Raw genomic sequence first — 18,522 nt, forward strand, 5'->3', positions numbered from 1 at the left:
GTTACACAGGGACAGATGGCAATGTCACACATCCCTTTGGGAAGCAGCTGCAACTGCCTGAGCTAATGTAACCACTTCCCAAATGCAGACATGGGATAAGCTGGCTGCCATGTTCAATCATGCCTTGTACATCTCCAGGGCCAGTGTCCTGGGCTGGGACAGCGGCCAAGGTTCCTGCTGCACACATCACCCTGTTAGCTGAGCGGCTGGACCCCAATCAATCACCTCTTCCTGCTGAGATGATGCTGCTCCCAAGGCCTGCACGCAGCTAATAAGGAGCCAACCCCAGGGAAAATCCCCCCCTGAAATACCGATGTGTCAGAACAGAGCCTAGAGCAGACGTCCCCCATGTCACCAAGCTAGAGAGGGGGCCAAAGTGAACATCTTCACTTCAGACCTGCTGTAAACCAGGACTGGGGAAGGGGGTCCCCAAAAGGTCCCCATTCCCCTTCAGTCAAGAGCCTGCCTCAAGGAGCATGGCAGAGGGGAATAGAGGAAAGGTGGCTGGATATGAAAGGAGGTGGATCCCTGATCCAAAACCACAGAACCTAAATGGTTTGGGCTAGAGAGCTGAAATCTCATCTTGCCATAGACAGGCACACTTTCCACTAGACCAGGTTCTTCCAGGCCCTGTCCAACCCGGCCTTGAACAATTCTGGGGATGGGGCAGCCACAGTTTCTCTGGGCACCCTGTGCCAGAGCCTCACCACACTCCCAGGGAACAATCCCTTCCCAATATCCCATCTGGCAATAAGAAGCCATTCCCTGTGTTCTGTCCCTCCACTCCTTGTCCAAAGTCCCTCTTCAGCTGTCTTGGAGCCTCTTTGGGCACTAGAAGGGCCTCTAAGGTCCCCCTGGAGCCTTCTGTTCTCCAAGTGAACATCCGCAGCTCTCCCAGCCTGGCTCCAGCTCTCGGAGCATCTCTGTGGCCTCCTCTGGACTTTCTCCAGCAGCTCCACATCCTTCTGATGCTGGAATCCCCAGAGCTGGATCCAGTACTGCATGTAAGGTGTCATCTGAGTAGAGCAGAGGGATCCAAGACATCTTGTCCTCAGGAGCATTACAGTGATCATTCAACCACCAGCCAGAGCTACCAGAATACACAGCAAGGCTAAACCACATTGCAAACATTTGTCCTTCCTGGCTCATCCTTGTCCAAATCCACAGGCTATGTAACAGTGTGTCACAGCCGACCCAGCTACAGCCCCAGAAGACAAAGCAGCATCTGCACACGCAGACTGGGCTTTGCTCTGGGATACGATCCCTGGAGAGCAAAGGGATTCCATCAGGAAGTGTTTTATGCCCTTTGGCTGCACTTTCATTAAACTTGGGTCATATCTTATTGATCCACATGGGAAGAAATAAGAAAGACACCTGCTCAGACTCATCCCCATCCATCAAACCCCTCAGGAACAAGAAGGGCAAGAGCAGCGCGTCATGGAAATGGCTGATTTGTGCCATGGCTCAAATCCTGTGCTGACACAAAGCAAGTATGCAAACAGGAGCTCTCTCTGATCATACCACTCAAAGCAACTTCAGTCCTGTCACTACTGTCCCCAGGGGCTGCAGCCATGTCACAAGCCAGGTCCTGATAACAGCAATTGAGCAATATGAGATCACCTTATATATTCACACTGCAGGGGAGCCAACAACAAAAGGATCAAATGTTTGCACCTGACAAAATGACAGTGAGAGACAACACTGCCCATCTGTTCAGAGGCTCTGACCTTGATTGACAACCAAGGTTCAGCATCAACACTCCCAGCAAAGGTAAGGATTTTACTGCTACACCACAGATAGGGAAATAGCCAGACTAAGCCAAAGGAGGACCTGGAGAAGAAGCCAGGGCACAGCTCCCAGCTGTGCAGCATACAAACCCTAGTTTGGTGGGACCTGCCTGAGCTGCAGGCAGGCACAGTCTCAGTTTGGCCTGAGAAAGTCCTCCAAGCAAAAGGCATCACTCACCCAGTGCCTGCCCATAGAGGAAACAGCAGGCAATTCCTTCATTGGAGCAATGAAACTCCCAGTATCATTCCCCAAAATGCTAAGACACCCATCCAGAAAATCCTGAGTTGGACCCACAAGGATCATCAAGTCCAGCTCCTGGCCCTGAACAGGACACGGCAACAATCCCACCCCATGTTAGAGAGCATTGTCCAAATGCTTCTGGAACTCTGGCAGCCTTGGGGCCCATGACCATTCCCTGGAGAGCCTGTAATCAAACTCTGGCCTTGGTACACACAGACACACATCAAGCACCTCAACAGCCCCACTTAGGCTGCGATGTTGCACTTCGCTGTTTGATGCAATCCCCAGCCAAACAACCCAGCAGGACTTCCATGTGCCCGTGTCTCCAAGGCAGACATCTTATATCACTGCCTTAGAAATCACGAGTTACTGCAGCCCATGGCCCTCCCAGCAGGATCTGCTCAAGGAAGACACAGCACAAATGATGGATGATGTATCACTTGTATATTACGCTCCACAAGCAGTCTCAAGTCCCAGTGCTTTCAAACCAAACATGACTTTTCCTGTTGTCAGCATTAGAAAGCCATAAGGGTTACCAAAAAAGCTACATCCTTGTCTAGAAAAGGGGATAAAAATCATGTAGTGATCTGCTTATAGCCTGACACCTTCATCCTACTTCCCATTCACTTAATGGGGCTCACCTCCAAGGAAGACAGGAGATGAGGCAAATAAAAGTGATTCTTTGTCATGACAGGACAGGCCTTTTGTTCTACAGATCAAAATCCAACACAGCAAACCCATATATCCACAGAACTCTAAACAGAACAAACTCATATCAGTGAACAAGCAGGAGCCAAGAAGAGACATGGCCTTGGACACCTAATTTCCATGTCAGAGCAACCAGCCTGGGACAAGAAGGGCATGAAGACAGCCAAGGCTTTTCCTCTACAGGAGGGTTTACACAAGGTGGTCCGTGCTATTGGATTTCCTCAGGCACACTGCTGTTCCCCAGAATCTTTCCAGGCACCTTTTAAAACTGATTCAATCAATTGCAAAGAACAAACCTCCTCTTAAACAAACCTCCTCTTAAACATCATATTTAATTGCCTGAATAAAGCAGCCCAATTCCCATAAACATTTCTAATTACTCTTACATAGGAACTCTTGTCCCACAGGGCAGGAAACCAAATAGTGAAAAGCTGAGAACATGCATGAATATTTAGAGCAAAGGAGACAGAGCAAGCTGGGAGGATTCCCAGTGACATTCCATGGAAGGACAACTTGGCTCACAACACAGCCTGGAACTGGACTGGCTGACTTTGGAGCACAAAAAAAAAAAAATAACACGAGTCCTTTCCAGTCATTAGGAAGAAAGAAAATTCTCCTGGTCTTCAACAACCAGGGAGATTCTTATTCTTCCCCATCACTACAAGGGAAATACATTTCATTACTTTGGTTACCTTAAGCAATCATTCAGGCAAAAAGTCTTACCACAAGTGCCACAAAACTCTTCAGAAAAGGAAGGAACTCCACTTTAATGTTTCAAAATCTTCACTGCTTTAGAGTTAAAGCCTTGGCAGTGCCCTCTGTCACACCATGCAGGTGTAACGTCAAAGACAGAAAACCCACAGAGCTTCAGTGGAATCTGTGGCTCCACATATTCATAAAACATCTAGAAAGAGGACTGACCAAGTTTACTGATGATATTAAGCTACTCAGAGTAATAAAAACAGCAGTTGACTAAGTGGACAACTTTGTGAGAAAAAGCTGCTGAATTTTACAGGTACACTTGGCCTACCAGGTTGAGAAAAATTCAACAATACGTGTACATAAAATCCCTGCCCTAATTCCAAGAGTACAGGTTCCAAACTGACCATTAACCATCAGAAACATGACCTGTAACTCCAGAAAACTGACTAACCTGAAGAAAGGCAAATGTCACCCTGAACAAAACATACCACTGTGTTGTTATACAAAACCAGACAGGATTTATCCTGAGCAGAGTGTAGTTTTGCTCATCTCCACCTCCACAGGCATGAAGCAGAACTGAAGAAGTGTCACAGAAAAACAGGAATGAGCAAGGGACAGAAGCATTTCCATCTGCAGAGCTACTGTGCTTTAACTCTCTGGCCTGGAAGACAGATGACTGGAAAGGCAGAGTAGGCACAGAAGAGAGTGAAATAATTGCTCACCATCTTTTCTCACACAAGAAAAAGGGAGAATCATGAGGCAGACTCAAAGCAAATCAAAAGGACACATTTCCCCACACAACACATAAATTAGCTGAAGCACTGCAGATCCTGTGGATGCTCAAGGAGTTCATTGAGATCATGGACAGAAAAGTCATTAATTGAGAAAGACAAAGATACATCCTCGGGGTAATGTAAATTCCAAAGCCAATATATTGTTCAAGGGAAAGAAAACCTTCAGAGATGAATATGTACTGTACTGTCCTCACAGGTGTTTGCTCTCAACTGTTATTGCCAGCTGGACACAGGACTTTCTAAAGTGGAAAGAGAAGGGATACCCAAGCAATGGCTCCCTCTGTGCTCATCAGACACGCAGCTCCTGCAGCCACAGGAGACACACACAGACTTGGATCTGACTGACTGCAGCTGTCCTGGTATTTGAGGCTTAAACACCACCTCCATCCCAAGTAAGACAGAAGAGACACTTCATGCTATCACCACTACGAAAAGGTGCTAAGAAAAAGACACCACAATATTCTGTATTGAGAATATTCTGTATTGTGAGGGGACAAGAGGAGATCTATTTGCCTGCTTCTGAGAGCCAGGAAGAGCAAATTCACAAGCTCAGGTAGAAGAATCAACACTCCGTATAGCATGTCCCATCATTTTACAGCCACTTGAAAGGGAACATAAAGCCACATTCACTGGAACAGTTTTGTATTTCACCTTTTTTTTTTTTTTCCTCCTCTAAGTGTATCAAGAACATGGCTCTGGAATCAGCTGAACTCTAAATCAGGCTGAAACAGCCAAAAGGCTGATGATCAAGACTTCTCGATTTCCTTTATTTTGTAATGATGATTTGGAATTTGGAAATTCTCTGAAGGTATTTTACAGATGGTACCACAAATAACAGAGCTGAGATGGAGAGAGCAGAGCCCCTCCCCACTCTGCATAGATACAATGAAGGAAACTGAAGAGTGTGGCTTCCTTTTTCCCCAAGATTAGAAACAAAATACAAGCCTTTTAGGTAGATTTTATATAAATCTTCCAAACTGGGATTACATTACAATAGCTCTGCAGTTAACCACACAAAAGAGCAGCTCAGCATTGTACTTTTAAGAAAAAACATTCTAATTATACAGAACCAGAGATTTCCAAGTTCTTGCACAAACCCCAAATGGTTCATTATTAACTGCTCAAACACACTGTTATATGACTTATATGTCAATTAAAAAGGTTCATACTGGGGACTAGTCACTGGAAGGAGCTACAAATAACTTCTATCCTAGCCATCAGTTTGGGTAATGACCATCCTTGTTTAACAGGGACTTCCCTAGGAACTGCTGTGGTAGAGCAGGGTGCTGGCACTGTTCTGGCTGACAAGCCTCCAGTGATTTGTACCACTAAGGAACTAATTATTAACTCACAAAGCCATAAGACAGCACAATTACTACCAGGTACAAACCAGAACATGCAGGAAAATGAGAGGACTAATTGTAGTGAGAGTGACCACAACACGAAACAAGGAACTTCGTGAACCTGAAACAGAAAAAAATAAAACAGTTTCTTTCAGGCAAAAAGCTGGTGCAGAATTACAGTTTCAATAAGAACAAGGAAAGAACATTGTGCATGGAGCTGCTCTTGATCGACTGCTCACAGAACAATGCACTTCAACTGTTTTCTTGGGATCCTAATCGGCTTTCAAGCAATGTCTTGTGACCCACTGTACTTCTGCATTAGGGAAAAATCCAGGGAACTGAACCAGACCACGCACTGGGGTTTCACTGAACGAAACAGACGGCAAAGAGTCTTGCTTGGAAGATAAGAACTTTTTCTGGGGAAGCAGATGTTAATAAAATAACCTGAAACACATACCTGTGTAAGTTGCTCTTAACCTTGGTGCCAGCAAGTTATCCAGAACTCTTGGAGCAAAAAATAAGAGGAAGAAAACCAAAGCAACCCCTGCTGCTGACAGCTTACACACTCCCTTCTGCATTCCAAGCCCTCCACAGTGCTTCTAGGGAATTTGCCAGCCATACACATACAATTTATCACAGAACCACAGGCTGGTTTGGGTTGGAAGGGACCTGAAAGCCCACCCCATTCCACTCCCTGCCATGGACAGGGACACCTTCCACTAGACCAGCCAGCTCCAAGCCCTGTCCAGCCTGGCCTTGGACGCTTCCAGGGATCCAGGGGCAGCCACAGCTTCTCTGGACAACCCTTGCCAGGACCTCAAAACCCTTACAGAAATTAATTTCTCCTCAATATCTAATCTGAATCTACCCTATTTCAGTTTAAGGTCATTCCTCCATCATAATTCATCTGCTGAAGGGAAAAAAAAATTATAAATTTTAAAACATTAATTTGAAGTCATTCATATGTTCATAATCAATTCAATTAACATATTTATAAGAACAATTAGTTCAGGGTATTCTACAGCTCAGAGCTGAAATCATGCAGCTGAGATAATCTGGAGTGGGGGGACATGAAGCTTTGCCCACACCAAGAGGGCAAGAAGTAGGCTGGGAACAAGTTCACAAGAACAGGGTGTGGAATAAATTTCCCATGGCTGAGGCCATATTTCTAAGAGGTGAGAAACCCCATTGCAGATGGCCTGCACTCTGTCTGGCCCAACACCAATCCCAGTCCTTGAATCCTAGAATGGCCTGGGTTGGAAAGGACCTTATAAATCTTCTAGTTCCAACCCTCTGCCATGGACAGGGATAAAACAATTGAAAAATTTAAACAGTGCATCTCAACAGGCCCTTAAACTAACATCAACAAGTCAACTTTAAATATTATTTTATAATATTAACATTACATTAAAATATTATTTTAAAGACTTCTAACACAACACTAGTAGTGAGAGACAGGACTACAAGGCAAGTGGTTTGCCCTTCCACTGCTCTGATTCCACTTCAATTGCAGTGAAAAGGCACCTAGCCCCAGCTGCTCCTGTTTTAGGGATGAGGAAACACAGCTCCCTGCCTCACAGCAGAAAACACGGATTAGAGCATCAGACGGATCTAAGTCTTCCCTCCAGTTTTCGCCTTTATGTAGACACAGCTAGAATATTGATAATGGGACCCTGGAAAATGCTAAAGATAGATTCTGAAAATGTTAGGCTTTGTGTTTTCTCAGATCACTGCACCTGTGTAAGCAGTATGATAAATTATATAATTGTTAAGATGTGATGATTGTTTAGTAATTAAATATAATTATTATATAATCATAGGAAGAATCATGAGAAACTATGTTGGAAGCTTAAGGGGGGCTATGCTTAGCTGAAATCTATGTATACAATAGAACAATATAAGTTTAATAATTAACATGAAAGTTATATAATGATAGAATATAAAAGCATGTTAACCTCGAATGTATGTTGGAATCAGATTTGAGGTGAAAACACCCCTGATTCCCAGAGCTCTTAATAAAAGCACCTACATATAATCGCTTATGTGATTATGTGTTTCTGAACGCTAACAACATCAGCAAAAATCTGTGAGTGCTGTTAAGGGCTCGCTTAAAAATATCATAAGCACAAAATATTCCTTACAAACAGCCAGTGCCAAGCCACTGGAATAAGCAGGATGGTTTGTTTCCTCCACTCCTGGGCAAATATACAAGCATGGACACCGACCTACAGGATTTAAACAGCCTGGACATAAACTGAAACCATATGCATTGCTGAACAGCATAGCAGAAATTCTGTCTTGGTGTATCAATCAATTAATTTCACTACGGCCACAATTTGGAGCAGAAAACAGCAAATAGCCCTAGGATCACCAAATGAAAGGAACTGTGTGAGTGGAAGGAGTGTTCCCTTGCTGCCACAGAGAACAGTTGGCTTTGCCTTGATACGGAATATTCAGGAATTGAATCTTCAAGTCAGAAATACTGTCCTGTGGAACACGGTAAAGCCAAAGCAAATGCAGCATTCTCCAGGACAACTCTAACAGCAGGAGAAAAGAGTGCTGGTCCACCCTATAGGGAATATTCTCCCTCCTCCCCTCTGAAATTACAAATTGGGAAGAAGTAAAAAAGAGCTTTGTAAAATCCATCAGAAAGCATTCATGTATTCCAGTGACTGTGAAATAGCCTGCCCATTTCAAACAGGCTCATACAAAACCCCTCAGTTTCCCCTTAAATCACATGTTCCGAGGAGACAGTGACACTTGCCAGTATTAATACTCCCTTAACCAGCAGACAGCATCAGCTGAGGCACAAAGCAGCACAATTCCAGAAATAACAGATCCAATCTGGCCAATCCGACCTCTGTGCTTTGAGGCTGATCCTCATCATGACAAACCCCACCAAAGCTCTCCCCGTTCTGCACAGCTCAGCTTGACTCAACACTCAAAGTCCCAGCAGACAGTGTCTCTTCTCAGCTACAAATCTGACCATTAAACACTCTACACAGCACTGGTTTTCATGATAGCCTTCCTAAAATCCCTGGAACCTGTGAGTAGCCAAATATCTCAAGCCTGAGCAGGCAGAAAGAACCAAAATAAACTTCCCTTGGAGTTTTCCACTGAATGCATTTCCACAAAACACAAGCTGTCAACCTTTCACACCAAGCAGATCATTATGGGAGACCTTTACTACAAGGTCAACGCAGCATTCCTAGAAATCCAAGTGCATGACCATGGGGCAGGGATTGTGTTGTCATTTTGATTGTTTAAAGCAAAGATAAAATAATTCTTACATGGAAGAAGTCAGTGACAAGCTCTACCATAAAAGCAGCTATTCTGAGTTTCAAGACTGCTCTGAACAAGATTGCACTGCAAGTTGGTTCCACCATTGTGGGTCAGGAGAATATTCAAACCTTTTAAAAAAATGGATTAGTAGAACAAAGCAACACATGGAAAAGGAATGGGGATTAGCTTTAGAGGAACAGGATGGGCACAGGCAACAGGAAAAGAAAGAGGATTTATTTCAGTGTTTTCAACACTAAACTAACTACCCACCCCTCTCCCTTCACTGGACAATGGAAACAGCATAAACACTATACGTTTTTCATCTAATTTCTTGGACCTGCTTTAGGGGATTCTGAAGAAATGACCAACAGTGAGAAGTATAAAAGAATAATCAAGAGTTTCCAGACTTTCACAAGTGATCATCCATCCATCTGCTCAGGCAGCAAGCCACAACCAAACTGCAAATGAGACAAAGATTTGGGCAAGCTGCAGCTGAATGAAACAACGGCAGCTCAGGATAAGTTTGAAGCAAGCCAAACCTTGAAACATTTAAGCTTCAAAGAATACAACTGCAGAGCATCAACATCTCACACTGTAGGGGAAACAAAAGAGCTGGGAGCAATGGAATCTCCCCAGCACAAAAAGCAGGCAGGGAGCTACTGCCAGACCAGCGTTTTAACTTTCCAGTGCTTCAATTCTGGTTCCTCATATATTTTTTAAATTCAGGTGATTACTTGAGATGCCTCAAGCATACAGAGCATGGTTTGGGCTTTTTGGCACCTCTAGTCCCATGGCAGGAATCACTCCAAGAAAAAAGAAAACCCTCCTCCACCAAAAATAACTGTTCCTCAATGAAACCATGAAAGAGAAGTTACAGAAACCTTAATCACATTCCAGGCTGTGTCAGTGAATGACTGAGGAGGTCAAACTGTTGCTGTAAGAATGACCAAGGCCCAGAGAGTCACGTCCTCCGTGCCAGATGTTACACGGGCCCGAGCATGAAACACAGGATGAGTAAATAGCAAAGAGCAAACACCAACTGTGTTTACACAGCTCCCTTCTCCTCTGTGAATTCCAAAGACCTATGACTAAGTTCCTTTGCAGAGAAAGAGTGCTTTCCTAATCAACTACTGCTGCATCCACTAGAACGTGGTTCAGAAAGGCAGCACTGGCACTCAGACTATCACTGCTGCTTTCAACTCTCCACACCAGCACGTCTCAAGAAGCAAGCAAGGGGCGGAGACTTCAAAATGCAACTGAAAAGATGAATAAAGATAGTTTACAGCTTTAAAAAAAGTGCTAAGCCTTACTTATAGTATATTCCTGATTTTCAGACTTTAAACAGCAAATGCAGCAGCCTTCCAGAAGAGCCCATCATTCTGTCTGCTTTTCCCAAAGCCTTCTCTCTTTTCCTCCTCCTTCTGCTTACCCACACCTAGTATTAACTCTTTTCATCCATCCATCCCTAACCTGTCCTTAAGGAGCATTTTCCCCCTTCCCCTGCATTCTCCCACTGTGCCAAGGTCTGACTCTCTAACAATGCTAACTGTTGCTCCCTGAAGTCAGGTCTGGAGGGTTTCACAGAATCCCATAAGGATTTAGGTTGGAAAGTACCTTACAGATGATCCTGCTCCACCCCTTGCTGTGGGCAGGCACACCTTCCACTAGACCAGGCAACTCCATCCAACCTGGTCTTGAACATTTCCATAGATGAGGCAGCCACAGCTTCTCTGGGCCAATCTGTGCCAGTTTCCCCACCCTCACAGGGAAGATAAAGGCTGGACAACAAGTGTAACAATTCTACGAGGTGAAATCACACAAAACAATCAGGTCCTCACAAAACACCAGTTTACACCTTCACACCTTGCCATTTATTATTCCTCCCTTACAGACTTTCGCTAAGCACTGCAAGTTACCACATTTATGCTTAATTATTATAATTTATACGATGCTCCATGTAAAATATATATAAAAAATTTAAAACTGCATTCACTGTCACAGTGAGCAGCTGCAGCTCCTGATTCTGTTCTTCAAGTGTTGGGGGAAAAGTTCCCCATTGCTCAAACTAAAGAGATCATCAGGAAACTTGGCAAACTCCCAGCCAGCTGTGCTAATGCTAATTTTTATAATTATCGTTTTGATCAAACATAAGCCAGATCCACATTGAGGGGAAGGGCAGCCCCAGGTGACTTTACTACAGCTGAACCCAAGTAAGATTCAAAGCCCACTGGTTCCTGAATTTGGGGCAGGATTTTCAATTAATGTATCATTAAGGAGTAGATGATGACAGGAAGATTTGAGAGCAGCTGCAAGGCAAGTTGGGAGCTCAGCTTATGTACCACACTGCTGGCAGCACCATGCAGGTGACAGCCCACCATGACCCCAAAGAGAGCAAGGAGGAACACAGCAACCATGTCCACAGGACAACCAGGCATGGACTGCAATCGCAGTGAGGGAGATTTAGGTTGGGCATTAGACAAAGCCTCCTTACAGGAAGGATAATTAAGGAGAGGGATAGATTGCCTGGGGAGGGACAGGAACTGCTGTTCCTGAAGGTTTTACAAGTGGAGGGAGACATCTGTCATGCTGACCCCACTGTGGCCAGGGGGTGGATTAGCAGCCATTCTAAGACCCAGCTCTGGTTTCTAACAACTTCCCAAATGCCTTGCGGGTCTCCAGTTTCAAACTGCTATGATCCAGGAGCTAATAATGGCACAGAAATACATTTTGTTTACATCACAGCACTCGGCAAAGGCTGAGATTCAGCATAACGAATACACAGTCAATCGCAGGCAGGGCCTGGGCAAGGCTTCTCACCCCGCTCTGCCAAGTGCTGGCACCTATTTCATAGAATCATGGAACAGTTTTGATTGGAAGAGATGTTAAAGATCATCTAATTCTAACTCATGGGCAGGGACACCTTCTGCTAGACCAGGCAGCTCCAAGCCCCAACCAACCTGGCCTTGGACACTTCCAGGGATGGGGCAGCCACAGGTTCTCTAGGCAACCCGTGCCAGGGCCTCACCACCGTCACAGGGAACAATTTTCTTCTAACATCCAATCAAAATATATTCTCTCAATTTAAAGCCATTCCCCTTGTCCTGTCTCTCCAGGCCCTCGTAAATAGTCTCATTTCATCTTTCTTGAGCTTCCATCAGGCACTAGAAGGTCACAATTAGATCACCCCAAAGCCTTCTCTTCTCCTGGCATAATAATCCAAATTCTCTTAGTCTTTCCTCACAGGAGAAGTACTCAATCCCTCTAATCACCTTGGCGGCTTTTCTGGACATTCTTCCCTGCAAAGTCAGGCTACTATTTGGGTGTGGGTTCCAGGTATGAGGAGGCAGATAGCCAAAAGGCAGGCTAATATCCACAAGCCCACAGCCCAGAGTTTGTCCAGCGCAAGGCAGCACTCACCACCTCTTGCCCTGCAGAACTCAGACAAGACACACAAACATGTTACCTTTTTAACATTTTCCTCCTCCTCTTGGCGTTTCTCATAGTGTGAGAAGTCATCAAAGATGGAGGTGGTGTGCTTGTAGGTGGCAATAATTTTCAACACCTGCTTAGCCTTTTCCAGAGGCACCTCCTGAGTGTCCCTGGAGTTGGTCACTGGTTTATTCTCGTTGTTCTCTAGGCGGATGTGTCGCAGCTGGCTGTTGGGAACGTCCTTCACAAAAATCCACCTGACATCAAAACGTCCCTTCCATTTGTCCTGGGACCACACACCTGCACAGGTGTTATAGTCCACAGCAGATTTCATTTCTGCTACGCCGCAGAAGTGACCACTACCATTGACACTGAACAGTAAGTATACGGGGCCCTTCCCATTCATGGAGCGATAGGCTGCATCCAGTCTCTTGTTGCCATGCTCTGTACTGCACCAGATATTGTATTTAATGGAACGGTGGATATCGTCCTCAGAGTAACTCTTAATGATGAAAACCCGCCCATGCTTTGGGTTCCAGTCAAAATCCTTGGGGTTATAGTTGTTAACAGATCTCAACTTCTCCAAGACTGGGTGTGGCTCAGAAGGAGAACCAGAACTGGCCTGAGCCTGTCCCACTCCGTTACCGTCCACTCCATTCTGGCCAAAGCCGTTGCCACGATTCCGAGGGGCAACCCAGCGGGTGGGCTGTGCCGGTGGCACAGGCAGTGGGGCTGGCGGTGGCAGTGCCGGCGGCTGCTGCCCACCCGGAGTCTGGGTAACCAGTGGGCTACTACTGATCTGTTGGCCATGGGGCTGTGGAGACACCTGTGGTGGCTGCTGAGCAAGATTCTGGACCAAGGTCTGTGATGGGGCTTTTGCCACTGGCCCTTTGTTATCCCAAGTTCCGATATCCATGTTATGTTTTATGGGAGGCGGCGGAAGACTTGGCCCTGCAATGCCATTCTTGGGCTTCAGCTTGGGCTGCTGCTTGGCAGGTTTGCTGGCAATGTCAGCCCACGAGGTTGGCTTTGGTGGGGCAATCGTTGCCGGAGGCAAACTGTTCGATGTCACAATATTACTGGTGATAGATCCACTCCCCACGGCTGAGCCAATGACTTTCGGGACACTGTTCACCACGTCCGTGCTGCCCAGCTTGAGGGCTGCCATACCCTGGTCAATAGTGTTCATGCCAGGAGCCTTGTTGAGGGTCTCATTGGCAAAGGCTGACTGCCCATCAATCATGGCCCCTCCCAGTGAGCTGGGAGCATAGGCATAGTTGCTGCTGTAGCCAGAGCTTTGAGTGGATTGTCCCTGAGAATTGTTATTCCCCCAAGCTGAAAAGTCAATCCCACTTGGAAAGAAGTTAAAGCCGTGCTGCCCAAGGAATGGAGTGCTGCCAAGGGCCCCTGGCTGCCCGAACATGGCATCGGGAAGGAAGTGAGGCTCCCCATTGCTTAGCTGTCCATATGAGGTCAGGTAGGGCATGGGGGGGTCTCCCCCTGTGGACCAGGCAGCTTCGCCTAAGGAGTAGGAGAATCCAATGGAGGGACTGAAGTAGCTTGGTAGGTAGGAATCAGACATTGCAGTGTATGCATTATTCTGAAAGAAAACCACAAAAACATAAGCACTGAATTGTTAGGAGTTGAACCAATTTTAAGGGACCAGGAGTAAAGGCACCTTAGACTTCCCCATGCTGTACTCCTTCCTACTTTAGGACTGGGCAGATAAATAGGCCCAGCCTTGAACACCTCCTTTGTTAGAAGGGCTCTAAAATCTGTTCCATTCCCAGAAAGGTTAAAGACAAAGGCTAAGAAAGGTTAAAGACAAAGCTTCTCATGCCAAGAGGGGAGTGTGTGGTGTTCCTGACATACACTGGACACTGGGAATCCCCGGAGCTCCTGCTCAGGCTATAAATCCAGTATCTTGCATCCAAATATCATCTTCTGCTAGTAGCTACCTCCAACAAGGATTTTTCCTGCTTGTGTAACATACTTAACCCATATTAGGGGGTTCCAGGGAGGATCTGGGGAAAGAATGCAGAGAGAAGGAGAATAAGAAAGAAAAGGATCCAGTAGGAACACACAGTGAAAATCACAAGTGTCCCTGATTGCTTTCCTTAAACTTACTAGCCATGAAAACAGCTTTATTCCTACAATTTGAAGTTCCACACTTCACAATACTCCAAGCAATTGCAAACAAATAGGGATTTAAGGCCTATTCCTCAAAACACAAACTCCTCCCATGCTGTGGGTACACACTGAAAATTACCTGAAAATGGGAAGTAATCAACAGAAGCCTTTTGCAGCACAGTGACAGCACCAGCACAAGCAGGTTTCAAATCCAGAGAGGAAAATAAAAACGCGCCTCCATGCCTTGATCTCCTTTTTAACATCCAAGTAGACTTTAGGTTACAAAAAACAAATGCCTAATTTGACAATTAGGGAAGTCTCTGACATCCCCAAGATTTGCTTACATGGAAAACATCTGTCATTTCCCATTCAAACCCAGGTCCCCTCTGGGGAGTGGTTTCAGTCCTGCTAATGGGCATCATCCTGAGTAATTTGAACCTGTGAGCAGCAGCCTCACCTGCCCAGCCCCCAAGACACCAGCCCAGTACAGACGAGATCAAAGGTGCATTCAGTTCCCAGCTAAAAGCTTGGCTTGCAGCAGGCTCTGCTCCATTTTTCATTGAATCACGTACTCACATGCGAAGCACAGCTCCCAGAGGATTTTATGCCACGCTGAAATCCAGGGAGTCTCTCAAGATGGCTCTGGCACTCTCCAGAAAGAGCCGGTTTGCCACTACCTTCTACTTACAGGAGAGCAACAGGTTTGGGGTTAACCAACCCCCAACTTTACAGAAATTAATAGGAATTATTTAACACCATGTGTTCAGAGACAAGATTTCTGTGGTACTGCCTGAAAACTCAAGAGATGCTCTGTTCAACCTTTGATTTCACAAATGTCTCCCAAAAGCAAATTAGTAAAAAAACTCACTCTCATCCAGAGTTCTACTAACTGAGGAACTCAATCCTGCTAAACCCAGGACTCAATATGTCCAAAAGCACCAACACCGACACTAACTTGTAAGACAAATGAAACTTAAACTTCCTATTACTATTTTGAGCCACTAAAATCACTTCATAAGTTTATTGCCTCAATGATAAAAGTAACATTTTCTCTCCTGAACTCAGCTTTAAAGAAACAGGAACATGCCAGCCCATCCCTAAACCTGAGGCAGAGCCTCTCTCCATAAGAGTACTCAAAGCACATCACCGTCAGATAAAAAAAAAAAATCTTTCTTCTTGCCAGCTCAAAATATTTTCCCACTGGTCAATTATGTCCAACTTTGACATATCCAACACAGGGCATATTAAGCTATGACCTGTAGAATACTAAGCACCTGCATACAGGTAGTAAGGGAGCAGAGTAGCTCAAGAGTTGAGCACAGGCAGCTCAGAGCAGATTTGGGACACAGTCACTGCTGTTCTCCACCTGAACATCTTCAACACTGCTTTGTCATCAAACACAGCACCTCACTCTGCTCCCCTGCCCTCGCACAACTGACACACTTGCTGATTACCATGCAAATAAAACAACACCAGCTTCTCATTCTCTCCATGACTAAGACTCTTTGCACAGTTATTTCCTCAAATTCACTGCTCCTCTTCACCTCAGACCAAGGTTCTTAGTGAGCCTTGCCGTTGAGCTTTTGGATTTTAAAGGGTTAAAAAATCATTTACTGTGTATCTGAGCTTTAAAATACACAGTAACCTCCTGGGAACTGAAAAGTAACAGTCATACCTGAAAGAGCAGGTGGGGAAAATACGGAGCAGTGAAACTTTACAACATGGTTACCTCACGGGTGTGTGGAGAGCTCAGGAAGCAACTCCAAAACTCATTTACTTCAATTATTCAGAGTAGTTTCTGTAACTCCCTTTCCCATCTCCACCAAAGAGGTGTACCCCTGGATACCTATGTATTTTTGCCTCCCTCCAGACCAAGCTCTGGAGGTTTTGGACTCTACACAGCACAACAAGGAACTGAGAGTCACTCAAAGGTTCCACTCCAAGTTAACTTGTTGGTTTCACCTTGCTCTGGCTCAGTTTCTGCCTCCTGGGGCACATACAACCACTTCCTTATTTTTAAAATTAATTTTTGCCAGCCTGAGACACACTGAAAGAAATTAAAGATCCAGAAATACTTCATCAAAACATGTAAAAGAGAGTAAAATACTGTGTTGCTTCAAAATTATAGTAAACTTTTTTGTCTTTGGGAAATTAAATAAAACAGCAGTTTGTATGAAAAACATCCATATTCAGAAAGAAGCTGGGAATTAGGGATGTTGATAGCTGAGAAAGAAAAAAAACAGCATTAAACAACAGCTACTAGGAAAGCACCTGCTTTTATTCAAGACTTGAGAAAGTAATAACATTCTCTCACCCTATGAAGGCTGAGCTTAGGCTTGTAATTTTTCAGGGGGTTGAATGCAGTGAGTTGTCTTGATGCACAGGCTGAATTCTGAAGATTATGAACAGCTGACAGACAAAGAATACTTATCCTCAGATCTTTAGCACAAACTAGAAAATACTTGCTGAAAATTTAACTGAGACAGTAACCTGTTCATGTGTTCCAATAAAACATGCATCACGTTTACATGAGAAAAATAACGTACTGAAAAATAAAAATATGCAAAAATACAGCAAGGGGAAACTAGAACAGCTTATTTTTACTGATCACAACTGGAAAGAGAAGGCAAGAGAACAACCTGTCTGCCCCAGTGCTATTACAGATGTTTATCTATGTACTCACTTGTACATCTAATCAGCTGAACTCCATCTGTTCTGTGTCACTCCCCTGCAGCTCATTACAGAAAACAAACACCAATTAACAGTGGTGTTACTCTAAGAGAAAGTGAAGAGGAAAAGTAGCTGCAAGTTTGACTTCCAGGATCTGGTCACAAAGCTCCAAAACTGTCTGGCTCAACTTCTCAGAAAGTCTCAACACTCGTATCACATGTGGGCTCTGGGTTTGGGGTTTTTTTGTAAAAATCAGAGAAATCCCCCTGATAGACATCATCAGTTGACTTAGTGTTGAGGTAAGAAGGTTGATCTGATCCTCTGAAAGGTGCAGTAGCCTGATGAGAAGCAACTTCACAACCCAACTCAGCACATTTCTCTGGTGTAAAGAACCAGAAACCAACACAGTCACAACACTAAAACTGAAAGAGCAGAAATGGTGACTTTGAGACAGTCACGTTGAAAAAAAAGAGCTGGACACCAACTCTAGGAAGTTCTCAAAAAGTTGCTAAAAACCTTCCTACCTCACCCACCACAATCTAAGGGCAGTCAATGATTTCTAGCAGCAGAAATACAGATATAGGATAGAATATTAGTTAAGGCAGCTGGCAAACATCAAGAAGAAATCAGTGGAGATGGGGAACATACAAAGAGGCCAAACTTCCCTCCACTGGAGGAGCAGGAAACCTTGCTGCTCTTGGTCCTCCTGCCTGCAACAGGTACTCACCGGGCGAGCCTGGGGATTCAGGTAGGGCTCAAAGTCATCATCATTCAACCCATCTTTCTGGTGCACAGAGCCGTTTTGCACTGAGAAGAGATGTGTAAAGTTAGAAAAACCTAGGCAATAAGCTCCCATTATTATGAGCTTAAAGTTTTTAAAGCCAAACCCTAGAATATAATGAACTTCTGCCAATTCTAACACACCACGCTCAGCCCACGGCACACAGACACTTTCCCACCGCACAGGCATCACCTGCAAACTGTCCCCAGCCCAGCAGCCAGGCCTGGTCGCAGGGTCTATTTCCCTCTCGGCAGAAGGATCCTCCCTCTCCCAGCCAGGCCCGCCCGGCCTCCCAGGATCTCACCTTTGTTGCCTTGGCCCTTGGGTCTCTGACGCGCCAGCAGCGACGTGGGGAAAGAAAAAGGGAAAGCGGTAAGTCAGAGGAATAGACCCGGCTCAGGTGAGGATACAGACCCGGCCCAGTGAGGGGAGGACAGAGCTGGGGAGGGTAAACAGACCCGGCCGAGTGAGGGGAGGACAGATCTGGGGTGGGTAAACAGACCCGTCAGAGCGGGGGAAGCCAAGGCCCGGCAGGGACAGACCCAGCCCGGAGAGGGGAGAGATCCGGCCCGGCAGGGTCGAGCCCTGCGGAGACAGGCCCGACCTGGCCGCACCACAATGGAGCGCGGCCATGCGACGGGAGAGGAGTGAGGCA

The 18,522-nt window shown here is 45.4% G+C and overlaps 1 protein-coding gene across 5 annotated transcripts in view; it reads right to left on the minus strand.

Moving 5' to 3' along the window:
* Positions 1-18,522, minus strand: part of YTHDF2 (YTH N6-methyladenosine RNA binding protein 2) — a 24,102-nt gene that overhangs the window by 3,055 nt on the left and 2,525 nt on the right. Inside the window, exons 2-5 of one of the 5 annotated variants that reach the window (XM_031061848.1) lie at positions 18,172-18,196; positions 17,814-17,893; positions 16,731-16,825; positions 12,321-13,886 (exon numbers count right to left, since the gene is read on the minus strand). In XM_031061848.1, coding sequence (XP_030917708.1) covers positions 12,321-13,868 — 1,548 coding nt within the window. In that variant the 5' untranslated portion in view covers positions 13,869-13,886; positions 16,731-16,825; positions 17,814-17,893; positions 18,172-18,196. The other 4 variants (XM_031061847.1, XM_005426901.3, XM_031061850.1 and 1 more) reach the window with 4 other exon arrangements.

The sequence above is a fragment of the Geospiza fortis genome, unplaced genomic scaffold (assembly GCF_000277835.1).
Source record: "Geospiza fortis unplaced genomic scaffold, GeoFor_1.0 scaffold32, whole genome shotgun sequence".
Taxonomy (NCBI): domain Eukaryota; kingdom Metazoa; phylum Chordata; class Aves; order Passeriformes; family Thraupidae; genus Geospiza; species Geospiza fortis.